At 47.3% G+C, this 16,211-nt stretch overlaps 1 protein-coding gene across 1 annotated transcript in view; it reads right to left on the bottom strand.

Annotated features, from left to right (window-relative positions):
- MYBBP1A (MYB binding protein 1a) overlaps positions 1–16,211 on the bottom strand; it is a 79,858-nt gene that overhangs the window by 35,799 nt on the left and 27,848 nt on the right. Inside the window, exons 19-23 of the mRNA XM_048823825.2 lie at positions 14,884–15,041; positions 13,514–13,648; positions 11,911–12,031; positions 10,907–11,038; positions 8,356–8,424 (exon numbers count right to left, since the gene is read on the bottom strand). Coding sequence (XP_048679782.2) covers positions 8,356–8,424; positions 10,907–11,038; positions 11,911–12,031; positions 13,514–13,648; positions 14,884–15,041 — 615 coding nt within the window. The remainder of the gene's footprint in view (positions 1–8,355; positions 8,425–10,906; positions 11,039–11,910; positions 12,032–13,513; positions 13,649–14,883; positions 15,042–16,211) is intronic.

Here is a 16,211-nt window from a genome sequence, read left to right as displayed (position 1 = left end):
GAGGTGAACACAAAGGCTCCAGATTACTGTGTAAGCTATAGCTCAGGAAAGCTTATGCTCAAATAAATTTGTTAGTCTCTAAGGTGCCACAAGTACTCCTTTTCTTTTTGCGAATACAGACTAACATGGCTGCTACTCTGAAACCTGTGTTTAAACAAACACACAGCACAAACTGCACAACACACACAATGATGAATATTTGCCGGACAAACAGGCCATTGACCATGCATTACTCCATTAGCCCAGACTTGGAAAAAGGTCTTGAGATTGGGAATCCTACAGCTTTCCACTGAGACACTCAATAAGGGGACTTATTTCTATCCATGGTAATGGATGTTTTTGTAGGATGAACTCTTCTCCATTAGGAAACAGACTGAGATCAGAAACTAACGTCACACAGCCACTGAACCATCATCAAAACCCACCTGAGTAAATTCAAGCTATGAGCAAAAGGTTCTTTTTCCCCACTGCCAGTACAGAGCCATCATCCAGTTGCCCAAAGCCTTTCCGCGTTAGAAGGTTCATTAAAGCTTAAAATGACTGACTGGATCAGCCTTTCAAAGAGAAGTCTTCACTACAGACATTGCCTCACCCCAAGAGATTTAGAGTATGCGCATGGGCATCTTTCGAGACAGTCAAACACGTTCTACTTAGTTTCTCTTTGGAAAATGGCAGGGAAAATTACTTAAGCCCTCATGAAAGGCTCAGTGCTCGGTTTGTACACGCCCCTAAATGCCCCTCACCAAAATTTTCTGAACACCAAGCACATTTTGCTACTGTCTCAACTGAATGCATCAACCATCTAATCCAGACCAAAGGCTCTGCTTGGATGACGGCAACAGACCCAGGGCTGGTCGACGCAGGGCACTATGATGAATTAACTAACCCTGGGAAAGAAAAGGAGGACTTATGGCACCTTAGAGACTAACCAAGTACTCCTTTTCTTTTTGCGAATACAGACTAACACGGCTGTTACTCTGTAACCCTGGGAAGTTACCACACTTAATTAAACTACATTCAACCCATGCATGGATGTTCTCATTCAGAAATAAAGTGGCCTTCAGTTCACTGTGGTTTAATCCTCCTTGGCGGAATGAGAGCCCTCCATGGGGGGGTCCTAAATGTGCTTTAATTGAGGTGCATTCTTCACAGATTAGTCAGTTTGTTTGTATTTCTCTAAATGTTCCCATATACACAAGTCCCTAGAGTAACGACAGCACATAAGCACCAGTGTAGGTATATTGCTAAGAGAAGTTGGGCTCATGGTCAAAGCCCTGGACTGACACTCAGGAGATCTGGGTTTCATTCCCAGCTCTGCCACAGACTTGTTATTTTATCTTGAGCAAATCACTTACTCTCTCAGTTCACCCATCAGTAAAAAGGAGATAAACAGCACTTTCTGTCTTCCACTCTCTCTTTGTCCTATTTGGATAGTAAGCTCTTCATCGCAGGCAGTCTCTTATGTACATGTACATTGCCTATAGCACAACAAAGCCTCGATCTCTGCCGCAGCCTTGAAGTGGTCCCATCGTACAAAGAATGATCAGACTTTTCTCTTTTTCAGCCCTTTCCACAACGATGCTCAAGGGGCTTTAACAAACAACACATTAATAGTTTCAGAGGGATGCACCCAAGGCCACGGGCAGTTACTCAACTCAGTGTTACTTCAGCTACTTTCACAATGTATTGACACTGCTAAAAATAAAGCAGGAAGCCATTTCTCACCTGACAGTCAGGAGAGCTCTGTGAAATTCACACCTCAATCCCCTGTTCATACTCTGCCAGCCCAACATGCAAAAACAATTCTTTCAGGAGTTCACTGAAACACAATTCTTCATGCAGTGAAACAAAGCACAAGGAAGCAATCTGAAGGTCAAGTTCCCCGAGGCAACAATTGCATTAGGGAAGTAGGAGGGAAATGAACCCATGCACGTATATTTCAATATAGAATTTAAAAGAAGAAGGAGCTCAGTGCTCATTGAAACTGTCAGGCTGACAGCACTAGAAGCCAATGTCCCATATAGTCAACAAAACAGCAGAGACAGCAGCATGCCTCCCACGCTTGTTAATATGCCACACACATTCTGCTTAACTAATTGCAAGTGTCGGAACTGCCAACAGACCCATACGCACCAGAAGTTCAATGCAATTCATTAGTGGCAGGTTAGTTCAAAGGTCTGACACAAGCAGTTTCATTGGCGGCATAAGACATGATATTATTTTCCTGTGCTAATGTGTGTGATCAAAGAACCTCCTGCTAGCTGCCACTTCTGCTTGTCCTACCTTTGTGCGCGCGCATGTGTAAAAAGGAATCTGAAACCGTACAGGTACATACCACTCAGTGTAAGGACAGTCGTCGCGGCCGTCACTGCATGCAGGCTGTTTCCATACAAACACGGAGCCTGATCCTACAGCAACTGTGCCACTAGTTTCAGTGGATGCAGGATCAAGGTTAGCTGGCAGTATTTTCAAGTGCTCAGCACCCAGAACTGCATCGAACAAGCTGAGCCCTAAGGAAGATTTGGCCTATAACGGTAATTATTGCTCTGACTTGTAAGAAAGCCTTACAGATACATACACATGCAAGCAGGTCTAAAGGCTCAATGAATAATCCTTTGCCATCCAGAATTTGTTTAAACAAATTTTTATTAAAAAGTCCCTATTGCTAGCAGCAGCAGCAGCATTAAATTAACACCCCAATAAACATGCAATAGGCCATATTCCTAGAGGTCATTAGAGTGAAGATCTAAATTACCTATACATATGGCCTCAGGGGCAACGGTAGAAAGCGCTGCAAGAAAAGCAACTAACAAAAGAGCTGAAAGATTTTTAAGCCTTTGTGAATTTTTATAAATTTAAAAAGCACAGCCCACTCCCCCCAGCCCTTGAAGGGAAATTAAGCTTTGAAAGACACTGTAGAGGGAGCAGCTGCCAAGCACTACCAAGCAGAAGGGGGTTCATTTCAACAGCTTGCAGATTTTTAGCCTCAGGATGGGCATGTCTGGAGCATCAGTCCCTGTTCTTTTGTGGCTAGCTCAGAAGAAAACACAGCATTCGGAATGTGACCACTGTATCCAACTACAAATGTCAATGCTTTGTACTCCATCAGAGGGTCTCAGAGCACTGTACGAACAGGAAGGAAATACATTTCACACCTTACAGTAATTTCATCGAGATCACATTTCCCTAGTTTGCTTATGAGAATCTCATGGGGGACTGTGCCAAAAGCCTTACTAAAATCAAAATACATCACATCTACTGCTTCCCCCCTACTCACTAGGCCAGAAACCCTGACAAAGAAGGATAATATAGGTTGATTTGGTATTATTTGTTCTTGACAAATCCATGCTGGCTATTCCTTAGATCCCTGTTACCTTCTAGGCGCTTACTAACTGATTGTTTGATAATTTGTTCCAGTCTCCTGCCAGGTATCCAAGTTAGGCTGACTGGTCTATAATTCCTTTCTTCGATGGGAGTAACACTCATGGAATTACAGGCCTTATCTAATCACACAAGTTGCGCTGGTTTAAACGTGAACTGGTTTCAAAACAGACTGATGGACTGGTACAAACCACTCTCCATACATTTCTACCAGTTTAAAATTGGCTATACTGGTTTAGCTTGTCTGCCAATTTACCAACACAGGCTAGACCCCCTATGAGCCAGGTTTATATTGATTTAAGAGCTCCCACCCACAATATGATGCACCTACTTCCACAGATCTCAAAGTGCTTTACAAAGGAGATGAGCATCATCAGTTCATATCGCAGGTAGGGAAACTGAAGCCCTGAGAGAGAAGTGACTTGCACACAAAGTTGCACCATTTTAAATGAATCAGTTTAAAAACCACATATTTCACTCAACTGGTGCATCTTTATATGCAGACAAGGCCCCATTTTCCAGAACCCCCTCCCCCAAATCCCTCCAGGAGAGAGCCGGTTCTGTAGTAATTATAAGGAGGTGTGACAGATTTCTGTTACCAATCTGCCTGAGGCGTCAGGTGATCAGGCTAAGGCCGTGAGATCATTTGGGGAGGAGATGACGGAACACACCAAGTGTCTAAATTTTAAAGCTTTGTTAATATAATAATAAAACAGCGGCGGGGGGGGGGGGCTGTTTCCCCATGTCACTCAAAGGAAGGAAGAAAGTGTTAGTGCTCCAGGCCTTAAGCAACTTTCATACTCACACACGCACTACCCAAGGCTGGCCAAGCCTGGGTGTAACGTAAAAGAAGAGGGGGGGAGGAGGGGACGGGAGTTCTTATCCTGTGCGCACAGGTCATCCAGGTCCCCTGTTGATCTCTGATTTGCCTCGGCTCTCGGAAGGGTTTTTAAGTCCTGGGTTCTTTTGGGGGCGTTTCGTTCAGAGACCTCTGTTCCCCGTGCTCTTTGTACCAGTCCAAAACGGGTCTCTGTGGCCTCCCCAGCTTTCCCAAAACACATCGGTTCCAGGAACGCGAGACTTTGTTTTCCCCCCCATTCTGCTGGCCTTCGCCATCTCGTTCGTTTTTGCAATCTCTGCAGTCCTGCTCAGCTTAGTTCTCCCCTTTTCTTACGGCTGGCTGGGGTTGGCTAAGATATGAATACAGCTGCAGACTTCTCGTGGGGCTCCATGACCTTGGACTGGGGCCAGTGTCTTATCTTCAGACTGAGCTAGCTGAAGTATTGAGTTAACCCATTTTCTGCTCTCTTCCCCTCTCCCGCTTTGGCCTCTCACAGCCTGCAAAGGAATCTTCCACTCCACACTTACACCTTTGACCCTCCCCAAAATGCTTTGCGATGCTTGCAACAGCGTTAGCAACATGCAGTGCTGATCTGCCTTCCCAGGGAACCCCCTGGGGGGAGGGAGGGGCTGTGGGGGTGTGACAGAGGGTCAATGCAATGTACTTATTAGGTATTTCTATGGCCCTCATTACTATAGTGATTATGAGCACCTCACAATCTGATGTATTTATCCCCACAATACCCCTGTGCAGGATGTACCATTATCCATATTTCACCCATGAGGAACATGAGATTAAATGACTTGCCCCAAGTCTTGGAGGAAGCGTGTGGCAGAGCAGGGCCTTGAACCCAGGTCTTCTAAGTCTTAGACTAGCACCCAAACCACTGGGCCATCCTTTTTCTGCATCTGGCATAGTTTCTTCTCTTCAAAAGAACCTTCAATCATTGATCTGCACTGATGAGTTTCCTAAACGAAGCCTGCTGCATTAAAAATATCCAGCATTGTCTCAAGAGCCTGTACCAGGTCTCCCAACCCAATTCCGCTCCAACAATTGGAATGGTTTTGTAAATGCTATGTAAATGTACACACACCCCAGCTATGCATTGGGTCTACAAATGGATTGCTATTATTTAAACATTGTGCTACTGCCTAGAGGCTGACCGGGGCAGAGCTGCTTTGTACTAAGCCCCGAACAAACACAGAAAGCCTGCTCTGTGTGTGTCTGTCTCTCTCACCTCCCTCCCCACACACAGAGGGTTACGACTGAAACAGAAGGTGTTACCCATTATTAGTAGCTCAACTCCTTGTATGAAAATAGCACCAGAGGCCCTGCAGCAAAAGCAGGGCCCCATTCTGCTAGGCACCATACACACCCTAGAGAAAGTCCCCACCCTGAAGAACTTACAGTCTAAACAGACAAGCCAGACAAAAAATGGGAGAGGAGCAGAAAGGGGAAGTGATTTGCCCCAGGGCACCCAGCAGGCCAGAGGCCTAGCCAAAAACAGAACCCACGTTTCCTGACGCCCAATATACTAAATACAAGACCATGCCATGTTGTCTCTCCACATTGAGGGTTCAGCTGAACAAATCCACTAGAGCAGGGGTTCTCAAACTGGGGGTCGGGACCCCTCAGGGGGGTCACAAGGTTATTACATGGGGGGGAGGGGTCATGAGCTGTCAGCCTCCACCCCAAACCCTGCTTTGCCTCCAGCATTTATAATGTGTTAAATATATTTAAAAGTGTTTTTAATTTATAAGGGGGGGGAGGGGGATCGCACTCAGAGGCTGGCTATGTGAAAGGGATCACCAGTACAAAAGTTTGAAAACCATTGCACTATAGGACCCCCCACTCCCCCACCCCAACCAGGGTAACGGGCTTCACGCCCCTTTCACCATAAACTAACTGTAGACGTTAACACAAAAGTCCAAACCCAGGTCTGACTCACCCTGTTCTTTGGCACAAGTCCTTCCTGCAGGCTCTGGCTGGGACATTCTGCCTAGCAGCAGAACAGCCGATGATAGCCTGCTGGGTTAATTGACAGGCTAACGAGAGACACCTGTCAGCAGACCCAATCGCTTCTGAATGCCCTACAGATACTGAATATATCCCTGCAGAAAGTACAAGGTCTCCTCACAGCGACAAGGGGTCAGAGTCTGTGGAACTCAAATCGTTGAGGTCAAGGATTCAACAAGATTCAAGGCCATTCATATGGCTATCAAGAATATTCAGATTTATCATAGCATTGACATTTATCATAACATCTGACACTGGAGACCAGACACTCCACCAGATGGACCTCGGCTCAGTTCCAGTCCAGCAAATCCTATGTTCCTAGGTACAGTCCAGGGTGAGCCAAAGATGGCTTTACTCCACTTTTTCACCTCCTGGATTCTGGGGCAGAATAGCGCTGTGTATAAGTGAGATCCTCCATGGAGCTGTTCTAATTCATGAGTTTCCCAAGGGAAGCTCAGAACAGCACCAAGTGCAATGCAAATGTCCCCTCCTGCCCTCCTGTGCCCAGCACCACCCCATCTCTAGCACACCACCTACACTATAGGTAAGGGGACGGGATTCCCTTTGGGCCACATCCCTAGACAAAATAAAGCCAGTTTGCATCAGGAAGGGAGGATTTAACAGAAGGCACCCCCCACCCCCACCCCACACACACACGGACTGAAATTTTGACTGTAAGAAGCCAAACGTCCTGAGATGAATGCAGCCTGGGTAATTCGGGGGGCTGACTGCAGTGAGTTACCTGCTACTCCAGACTCCAAAAAAACACTTCACCAGGCTGTTCTTTATCAGCACAGTGTAGCCCAGTCCATGTTCTCTCCCCTCCCACGCACCCAGAGCCAAGAGTCCTTCCACTAAATAGACTCTTGAAATGAAGCTCACACATTACCACAGGAATCCCTACAGGAAAGAGATGTTATTCCCCATGGAAGAAGCCGAGATAGTAACACAAACGAAGCCCTCTGCTAGGGATGCTGCACGGTCTCTCGGGGACAGAACCAAGAACGTGCTTCTATTAATTAATTTGCTTGTTATTAACAGGGCCCATTCTCATTTTCATCCACCAAAGTCACTTTGGGTCTGATTCTCATTTACACCAAGGTCACTCTGGCAGCGTACAGGGGCCTTTCAGAGTGAGTTAACTTCATTTACACTGGCAACCTCAGGCAGCCTTAGTATAGAGGAGTATCTAGCCCTTTGTGTTTTAATTCCATTGCTGTTAATGATCAAACAATAACAAAGTAAGGTCACTCAGGCTGTGGGTTTCTAAGCCAGATGCACTTTGCAGCAAAGGAAGGGAGTGTTAGAGAGACTATGCCACTGGCCTAGAGGGGTTTTCAGCAGAGGCACTCGGATGTCACAGTGATGGCTGCAGGTATAAAAGTCCTGACAGACAGGCTTCGATCGCACGGGCGTGAAGCAGCCTCAGTGGGCAGTCATCCCGGTCACGTTCTATCAAGAAGGCAACACACATATAGCAAAGCCCGGCTCACACAATTAACCTGAAAAAAAAACAGTTCCATAGACTAGGGGCTTGCCAACGAAACACAGAACTACGTGACCGGGGAAGAAGAGGATAGCCGCAGCTGGGTCGCTGAGGAGAAGGCATTGCCTGGAGGGCATATGGGGCTTAAGGCAGGTGCAGGAGGCTAAGCTTGGGATTGCAGGCCCTTGACATTAGGAAGCAGATATTTCCTAATATGATGAGTTAACAAAAGGAGCTTCTGACCCACAAAGCGTCAAGCTGTGATTCAAAGGCAAGGGAAATCAGGCACCTTCTGCAAGACCACCAGCTCAGGGCTGCGAGGGGAGCACTCCTGTGAGGTGCCAAGCACCCTGATGGCACTAATGAGTAAAAAGCAGGAGTGAAAAAGCTCAGTAGCTGAGAGAATACAGGGGAGCGACCAGGAAAATACAAAATCTCAGAATCTACCTCATATACCCACAGCGGGAAAGCAAGAGCCACAAGAGAACAGTCCTTGGGAAGCCCACTTTGCAGAACAGGGCAATTCCAAAGGCAGCAATACATCTATGAAGCATCAGCCGAGCCAGCACGATTAAGTGCCATCTCCAAATTGCTGTTGAACACAGCTTTGCTTCCTTGTTTTCCTTCTTACCTGCTGATGCTGCCTTGCTCCTGCTGTGATAGACTTCACGAGGGTGTCTATTAACGGTTTACACATGACCTGTAACAAAGAAAGACCCAGCCATTAGTGACTTGCTGCAAAACCTAGTTTGCTTGTTTGTTTTTTTAAAAAAGGCCTAAATTTTAGTCAGCTGTTGTGTATGTTGATTCAGCACCCGGTTACTGGAAAGGTAACCAGCTTTGCTCACAACTCTGGGCAAAGCCTTAGCTCTACTGAAGTCAGTGGCAAAACTCCCACTGTCTTCAATAGGGCCCCAATTTCATGCTCTGTCTTTTGACTGGTACTGTGGGCTTAAGCCCAGATCCTGCCAACATTTTAGGCACCTCTACAATCCCACTGACGCATGGGAATACCCAGAGTTAGGGTTTGTCTACAAAGGGAATTATTCCTGATTAATTCCGTGTGTGGATGCTCTAATTCTGGAACAGAGTGCCTTATTCCGAATTAGCTTAATCCACTTTGCAAGTGCTTAATCCTGCTTTAAAGTCACACCCTAACCTAATTTATTCCGGATTAGTTTTCATGAGTAGACAAGCCCTTAGAATGGAGAATACTAAAAAAAATAAAAGCAAACAAGAGTGTTGGAAGGGATACTGAATATCATGCTTCATGGTGAAATCAGCCTGCAACTAATGCAGGCCAGGGAGAGTTTCCCTGTGGACAGGTTATTCCATAATTGCCCACTGCGGAGTTTCTTGCACCTTCCTCTGAAAAAGCAGGTATTCCCCACAGTCAGTGAGAGGTTACCAGACTAGTGGACCTGAAGTCTGAGGTCAATCTGGCAACTCCTATGTCCCTAAATGAATCCTTCCAGCTTCACGAGCATTAAGAATCCAAAGAGAACAATGCAAACAAGGGTGCACAAATATCTTGCTCAAACATCTGTGATTTCATGTATAAATAATTGTAATGCTTTGCTCTGACCAAGCACCTTGTCCATCAGAGCACTCGCAGTTTTTTGCTATAGAATGGACCCCTCCTGAACTCTTTGTGTGGTTATTAAAAACCGTAGAGACTCAGGAGGCAACTCAGACCCGTGACTCAGTGAATGAACAGGCCGGGCAACAGGTTAAACTGAAACTGAATATCCCAACACCCTGTTTAAACCATCACCTTTAAATGGACAAAAATCAGAAACGAAGGTTATGGGGATGATCCTGAAAGCAACTCCGTGCCCTTAGATCCTGGTGCCTCCAATGGGAGCCCAGAGCACTTGGCATGTTGCAGAATCGGGTCTTAAGCAAGTTGCCCAAGATCAATGGAAAAGCCAGGAGTAGGCACATGAGACTCTGTGGCCAATAGCTGGTATTTGCCCTTCCCACCTCTCACTGGCCAATTAGGGTAGGGCAGGGCACAGCCTCGCAAGGAAACCAACCTTCCAGAAGCTCCCCCTTGCCAGAGCTGAATTAAGTAAAGAATCTGAAAATGGCTCATTCTCAGTTTGACATTTTGGAGCCTCTTTCCTTAGTTAAACAGCTATGAGACAGCTGTCCAGTGGCTATTTCCCCTGCTCCGAAAGGGCTTGAAGCATCACAGAATTTCGTGGGTTTTGGTTTGGGTTTGTTTTTTATTAAGCCATCACCTCCATTTCTTGATGGCCCCAGCTCAGACGCTCCATGATCACAGCTTATTGCAAACACCACAGCACTCCAGGAAGCTAATTAAACTGCCACAGCAGCCCAGGGAGAGATGGCTGTCTGCAGGTCTGAGGTTTTATTTGGGAAGAGATGTGTTCAGGACAAATACTGCTCACTGAGTCCAACACACTGAGGTCAGCCTCATCCCCAGAGACGGTTTACAACGCTGAGGATTCTGGAGAAAGGGCCCTCCTAAAGCATAGTCTCCTTTACCCGAAAGCCTCTGTGTATCTGAAGTACCAGGAGGGGCATGTCCTCTAGCTGTCAAGAGGAGGGAAGGGGTTCAGAGAACTGTTTCTTGGACAGACTCCTGGAAAGCCATCTGGAGGGTTGGAGGCAGCCTCTATAGGTGCAGAGGTTCAAAGCCTGCAGGAGTCAACATCCATTGCCTATCCCAAAGGTTTGAGGGTGACGACACTGCTCTACCAACAAGGTTGGAATATGTGCACTGGAGTCTAGTTTGCAGGAGACTGAGAAAATGCAGACACTCAGCACACCTTGTGTGTGCAGATAAAAAGCCATTGCCCGGAGGCAGCTGGATTAGAATTGCAAGCCTAATGCATCCCTACCGTCTTGAGTACACGTATCAAGCTAATACACAATGGCAGATTTCATCTGGCTAGGGCCTCATAAGGCATCCAAAAAGTATGGCCTTTCAATTCAATTTAGATTTCTATGCCAGTATTCCCCTGTATGATACTGTGTTGTTAATGGCAGGATGTAAGAATAGTTCATTTCTCTGCCTCTTAGACTTAGCAAGCTGAAATTCTTGTAAATCTTACAGCTGTTCTGCAAGCCTGCAATTAACTGAAATAAAAAAAAACTCGTTGCTTTCTGTGGGTTTACACTGGAACACAGGGTACCACATTCCTAGCAATGCTTACCGGGAAGCGGTTGAAGAGATCAAGAAACATAGATCCCGTGAGGGCACTCTTTCGCCTGGTCAGGAATCCACTCAATGCCTCCTGATACAGCATGGTCACTCTCTTCAGGTCTAGAAGGCCTGTGCCAGAAAGCTGGAAAGCGCAGCAAGGAAAGATGAGCTTGTGAAGCAATGGGAACGATTCTATCTATACCAGAGCACCAGGGAGCACGTCAAGATTGCCAAAGCTTATCGTTCTTGGGTAACTTACACATTTGTCCCAAACAACATGCCTTTTCAGGGCCCACCCCAAGCATATTCCTCACACCACCGAACTCATTAGAGCTGTGTGCGCGCAATGAATGCAGGATCAAGACCACTCGGCTTTTACCTGGTGCCTTTAATTTATAGCTCCCCAAGTGCTTTATGAAAGGTAACTATCCTTATTCCCATCGACCAGGTAGGGAAAACTAAGGCACAGAAAGGGATCGACACTAGGATTTTCGGAACAGCTTGAGACCTTTGCCCAAGGCCACAGATCAGTGGCAGAGCTAGAAACAGCACCCAGGTTTCCTGACTGACAATCTACTGGACAACACTACCGCCATACACAGGTGAATTAGGCCATGCTCCAATTTGCTGGATTACACTCTACCCCTCCTGGAAAAGGGCTCAGAGTCAGCAGGAAGAGGTAGCGGGGCAAAGATATGTGAGAACAATGGGGTGAGCAGCATGAATATGTATGCTCGGGGTCTGGTTTATTATCCAATTAGCAGGCACCCAAAATGTATTAGGACCCCTTGATGGCTGAAGGAGAGATACCTCACCTGGACAAGTGGTTAAGATGGAGACAGGGTAGGAGGATATGGGAGTTCAGGAAACGAAGGGTCTTCTCATCAGAGAGGCAGGACATTGTGGGACCATGACCACCAAGGGCAATAATACAAGGCAGACTGACAATACAAAAGCCACCTGGGATCCCAGCCCCGAAAAGGCCCTGCCTGGGGAATTGGCCAGCCCTCTTACCTGGTCAGTCTGTGCACTGCTCCCTTCGCTGTTTTTCTGTTTCTTTTTCGAGGGAGAAAGAGGAGTCGCCATCTCTCTGGCCACATTTCCTTTCAGCACTTTGAACAGGTACAAAGAGGCGCTGAACCAGAAACAAAACGGACAGGTGGGCAGTGTTTAGTGGAGTGCCCAAAAGCCGAGGCTCGTGGCCCCTGCAATCAGGTCTCCAACAGAACTTACAAGCAGGCCACTGGTCAGACAGACAGAGCAAGCAGCTCTTCTCAGTGATCTGCAGCAGGGACAACAAACAAGTCTGGAGGCTGGGGTGGGGCTGCAGGGTCTCCTCTCTCTAATGCAGTCTCTGTTTTACTGACGGCTACATCAGAAGCTAACACCCCTTTGCTCGTTACACCTTCCACCCAAGAATTGCCCAGTGCCTTGCACACTCTTATTCACTGTATTGTGGTAGCACCTACAGCTGCCCTATTGCACTAGGCACTGTACACACACGCAATGGGAAGGCGGCCCCTACCCCAAAGGGCAGACAGTCTAACGCATCGGGGGGATACAGCCAACAGATTGCAGAGGGAAGCACAATGTTACAGCTGAGTCAAACCTGACTAGGTATGTTTAGAGAGCTAAGTAGTGGCATCCCCATTCAGAGATGGGAGAACCAAGGCTCAGAGATGGGAAGGGACTAGCTTGAGGTCACCCACGTTTTCTGGCATAACACGGCAACAGGAGAAATAAATATAGGCTGCACCAGCATCTTGGGAGCTCCTAACCCACCTGTACCAAGGGGGGAGAGAAGCAGACGCTGTCAAGTAGAGGTTAGCACCCTTCCGCTTAAGATTTTCAGCTGTTTAAAGCTCTTGTGAAACACAGATGGGGAAACAAGCTACCAGTGTGCATGCAGAATGGCCACTGCAAGGGGACGCCAGCCCTGCAGTGACACCAGCTCCCATCCCGATCAGCCGGAATCAAGACCCAATTCCATCGCCTACTTCAGAAGCCAGCGAGAGACTTTCTACCAGTTGGGTTGGACCATTTCTGTACCATATATCCCAGGCAAGAGGAGCATTACAAATTTTGCTTCTCATGTCAGTGGTGCTTCAAACTGGCAGGACACTCTCCCTAGCTTGCCAGCTCAGGCGCTGTCCCACGACCCTCAGGACTTCCCCCCTCACTTCTCTACAGCCTCCTCAGGATTTTCCAACGCTCACATTTCCCCCAGGCCTACTGGTCAACTTGGTTTCACCGGCTCTGTCTACTGGAATGGTTTCAGTGCTACCATAACTAACGAGCTACAATTGTAACCATTGTAATCAAATAAAACGGACCAGACAAAACTGCCGCTGGCCCCCCTTACCCCTTTCAATTAACGATTTGAAATATTAGCACCATTTCCTCAGCCTATGAGCCACCGAGGTCTTCGGTTTCACCAACCTGAATGGTGGCACCTCTCCGCTCACCTAGTAAACACCTGCAGCATATGGACCGAAGACAGACCTTGTGTAAGGTCTCCACTGAGGTCAGTGCAACTGTACCCACTTACAGCAGCTGTGAATAGGCCCTCCTCCTAGCACGGTGTTAAATAAAGAATTCTCCCAGCCTTGCTACCCACCTGAAATAGTAGAGTGCCAATGCGGAGTCCGTGTGCTTGCTGGCTCTCTTCACCAGGCTCTCCAACAGGGCATGCAAATCCTCCCGCAGGTCACCCACATTCCTGCAGTACTGCTTGGCTCTGCATAAGTGATTCCTGAAAGGAGGACGCAGGCATTAAGAATGCAGGGCTGTCACCTCGGAAGAGAGAGTTCGGAGCAAAGCGCTGGCATTAACCCTCGACATTAGGGCTCAGAGTTACCCAGCATGCAACTCACGGCTGGAAATGTGAGCTGTGCTGTAGCCACAGGTAGCCCTGTGGCGGAGTGGGTACAGGACTCGTTAGCTGCTTGATACTTCTTGTGCTTCAATTCAAAGATGGCAGGGTTTGCGGAGCAACTGTTTACACCTTCACCTAGAGATCCAGGCTCACACATGAAATGCATTTGGTGGCCTCGAACCTCGTCAGTACTGAAGCACATGCAGAGCAGCGGCTGGAGTTGAGAGCGTGACTCAGAACTGAAGGTGCCTAGAGCAGGGTTGTGTGAGGGACAGGAGAGTATCATGTGCCGTGCACAGCACTTTATGCCTGTCCTATCAACCGCTCTTGTGCTCTTTAACAATCCCAAACACACACACACACTTTCTCTCTCTCTCTCTCACACATACACATGCAGAATTCTGCTTCTGCACGTGAAGAATCCCTATTCATAAAAACACCCTCCCTTCCAAAGCTGTCTGGGATGACGTCAACTAGCAGTGAAATCAGGAATGTGTCAGCCCCATGTGTCTCCGCACCTTGTGTAGGAGGATAGCATGTTTCTCAAAATAATCTCCAGCAGCCGAGTGAGATTCCTTGCTGCATGATCATGAACAACTCAGCTGGTGATTTCCCCCACCCAACTGCAGGGCTCACCAGGCAAGGTCTAGCAGGGTGGGGCTGCTACAAAAATCTTTTATAGTGCCGTGAAATTTACACCGCAATTTAGTAACAGAGTAAGTTGTTGGGTGATTTCACTCTGGACAAAAGAGGGTGAGTTTCCACTTAAAGCATGTGAGTCAACGCACAGCCTGAAGTCTATGGAAAGGTTACCATTGACTTCAGCAGCATGGTATGTAGGGATTTCACCTCCTCCAAATGTGTTTTGTACTTGGAATCCTTCAGTGGGAGAAGCGTGGAGGAGGAATGCTATAAACTATCAGGATTCTTTTCCTTCTAATAACAGGCAATTAGCAGAAAGAAGAATTATACTTAATCCACATACACAGCAGACTCATCACAACCAGCTGCTAGGAGTCAAGTCAGCACCACCAAGCAGTAGCTACAGAAACCAAAGACATACTGACAGGTAGTTAAAGGACTTTGAAAGCCACCTCAGTGCAGACACTTACGTGAAGATATCAGCTGTTTTCTGGAGGAAGTCTTGCTCTTGCTTGTCAGAGTCTGAACTCATGCTCCGCTCAATCACCAGAAGGAGGGGCTCGATAATATCAAACACAAGGGGGTTCTCTGGCTGCTTAGCAAGGAACACCTCAATGAGGTCCAGTACCTAGAAATATAGGTCATTCAAATGAGAATCCCTGTGGACTAGGCAATATCGAATATCAGGATGGGACAAAAATAGCTCCTTCAAATTTGTCCATTTACAATGGTCACCTGTCAACTTGGGAGAAGTAGTAGGGAATAAAACAAATCACATTTCCATCTGAAAATTGGACACCTACTAACACCCAGACTTACTGTAACTGATAGAGATGAGAGAAGAACATTCTCTTCAGTTAATGCATTTGACAGTGCTTTGTGGATAGTCAGTTTCTGTGTTGTTGATGGGTCAATAACATTTCCTGGCTAGATCCTCAGATGGTGTAAATAGGCATAATTAGGTTGAAGACAAAGAAACTACAACCACTTCACCAGCTGAAGGCCCACCGATTTCCAGACCAGCAAGATGATCTCACACCAGTGCACTGGTAGGTGTTACTAAAACTAAAAAGCAGACGCTCCTGTGACCCTGGAAAACCCTTCGTTCTTTTTCCCCCCATCAGTTTGGCCACATGTATAAGTAGGGCCCTACCAAATTCAGGGTCCATTTTGGTCAATTTCATGGCCACAGGATTTTAAAAATCATAAATTTCATAATGTCAGCTATTTAAATCTGAAATTTCACACGGCTGTAACTGTAGGGGCCCTGACCCAAAAAGGAGTTGTTGGGGGGTCACAAGGTTATTGTAGGGCAGTTTGTGGTACTGCTACCTTTACTTCTGTGCTGCTGCGGTGCTGCCTTCAGAGCTGGGCAGCAGGAGAGCGGCGGCTGCTGGCCAGGGTCCCAGCTCTCAAGGCAGAACTGCGGCCAACAGCAGCACAGAAGAAGGATGGGATGGGATGGTATTACCACCCTTTCTTCTGTGCTGGTGCCTCCAGAGCTGGGCGCTCAGTCAGCAGCGGCCACTCTCCGGCCGCCCAGCTCAGCAAGCAGCAGCGCAGAAGTAAGGATGGCATAGTATGGCATTGCCACCCTTACTTCTGCGCTACTGCTGGGAGGGTGCCACCTTTAGAACTGGGAGCCCAGCTAACAGCCACTGCTCTCTGGCCACTTGGCTCTGAAGGCAACGCAGAAGTAAGGTTGGCAACACCACGATCCCCCTAAAATAACCCTGTGACACCCCCCCCCCCCGAAATTCCCTTTTGGGTCAATTTGAGAAACATTCGTCTCCCCCAT

Source organism: Caretta caretta, chromosome 17 (genome assembly GCF_965140235.1).
Source record: "Caretta caretta isolate rCarCar2 chromosome 17, rCarCar1.hap1, whole genome shotgun sequence".
Taxonomy (NCBI): Eukaryota; Metazoa; Chordata; order Testudines; family Cheloniidae; genus Caretta; species Caretta caretta.
Note: the sequence above shows the minus strand (reverse complement) of the source record. Positions and strands in the feature narration are given on the sequence as shown.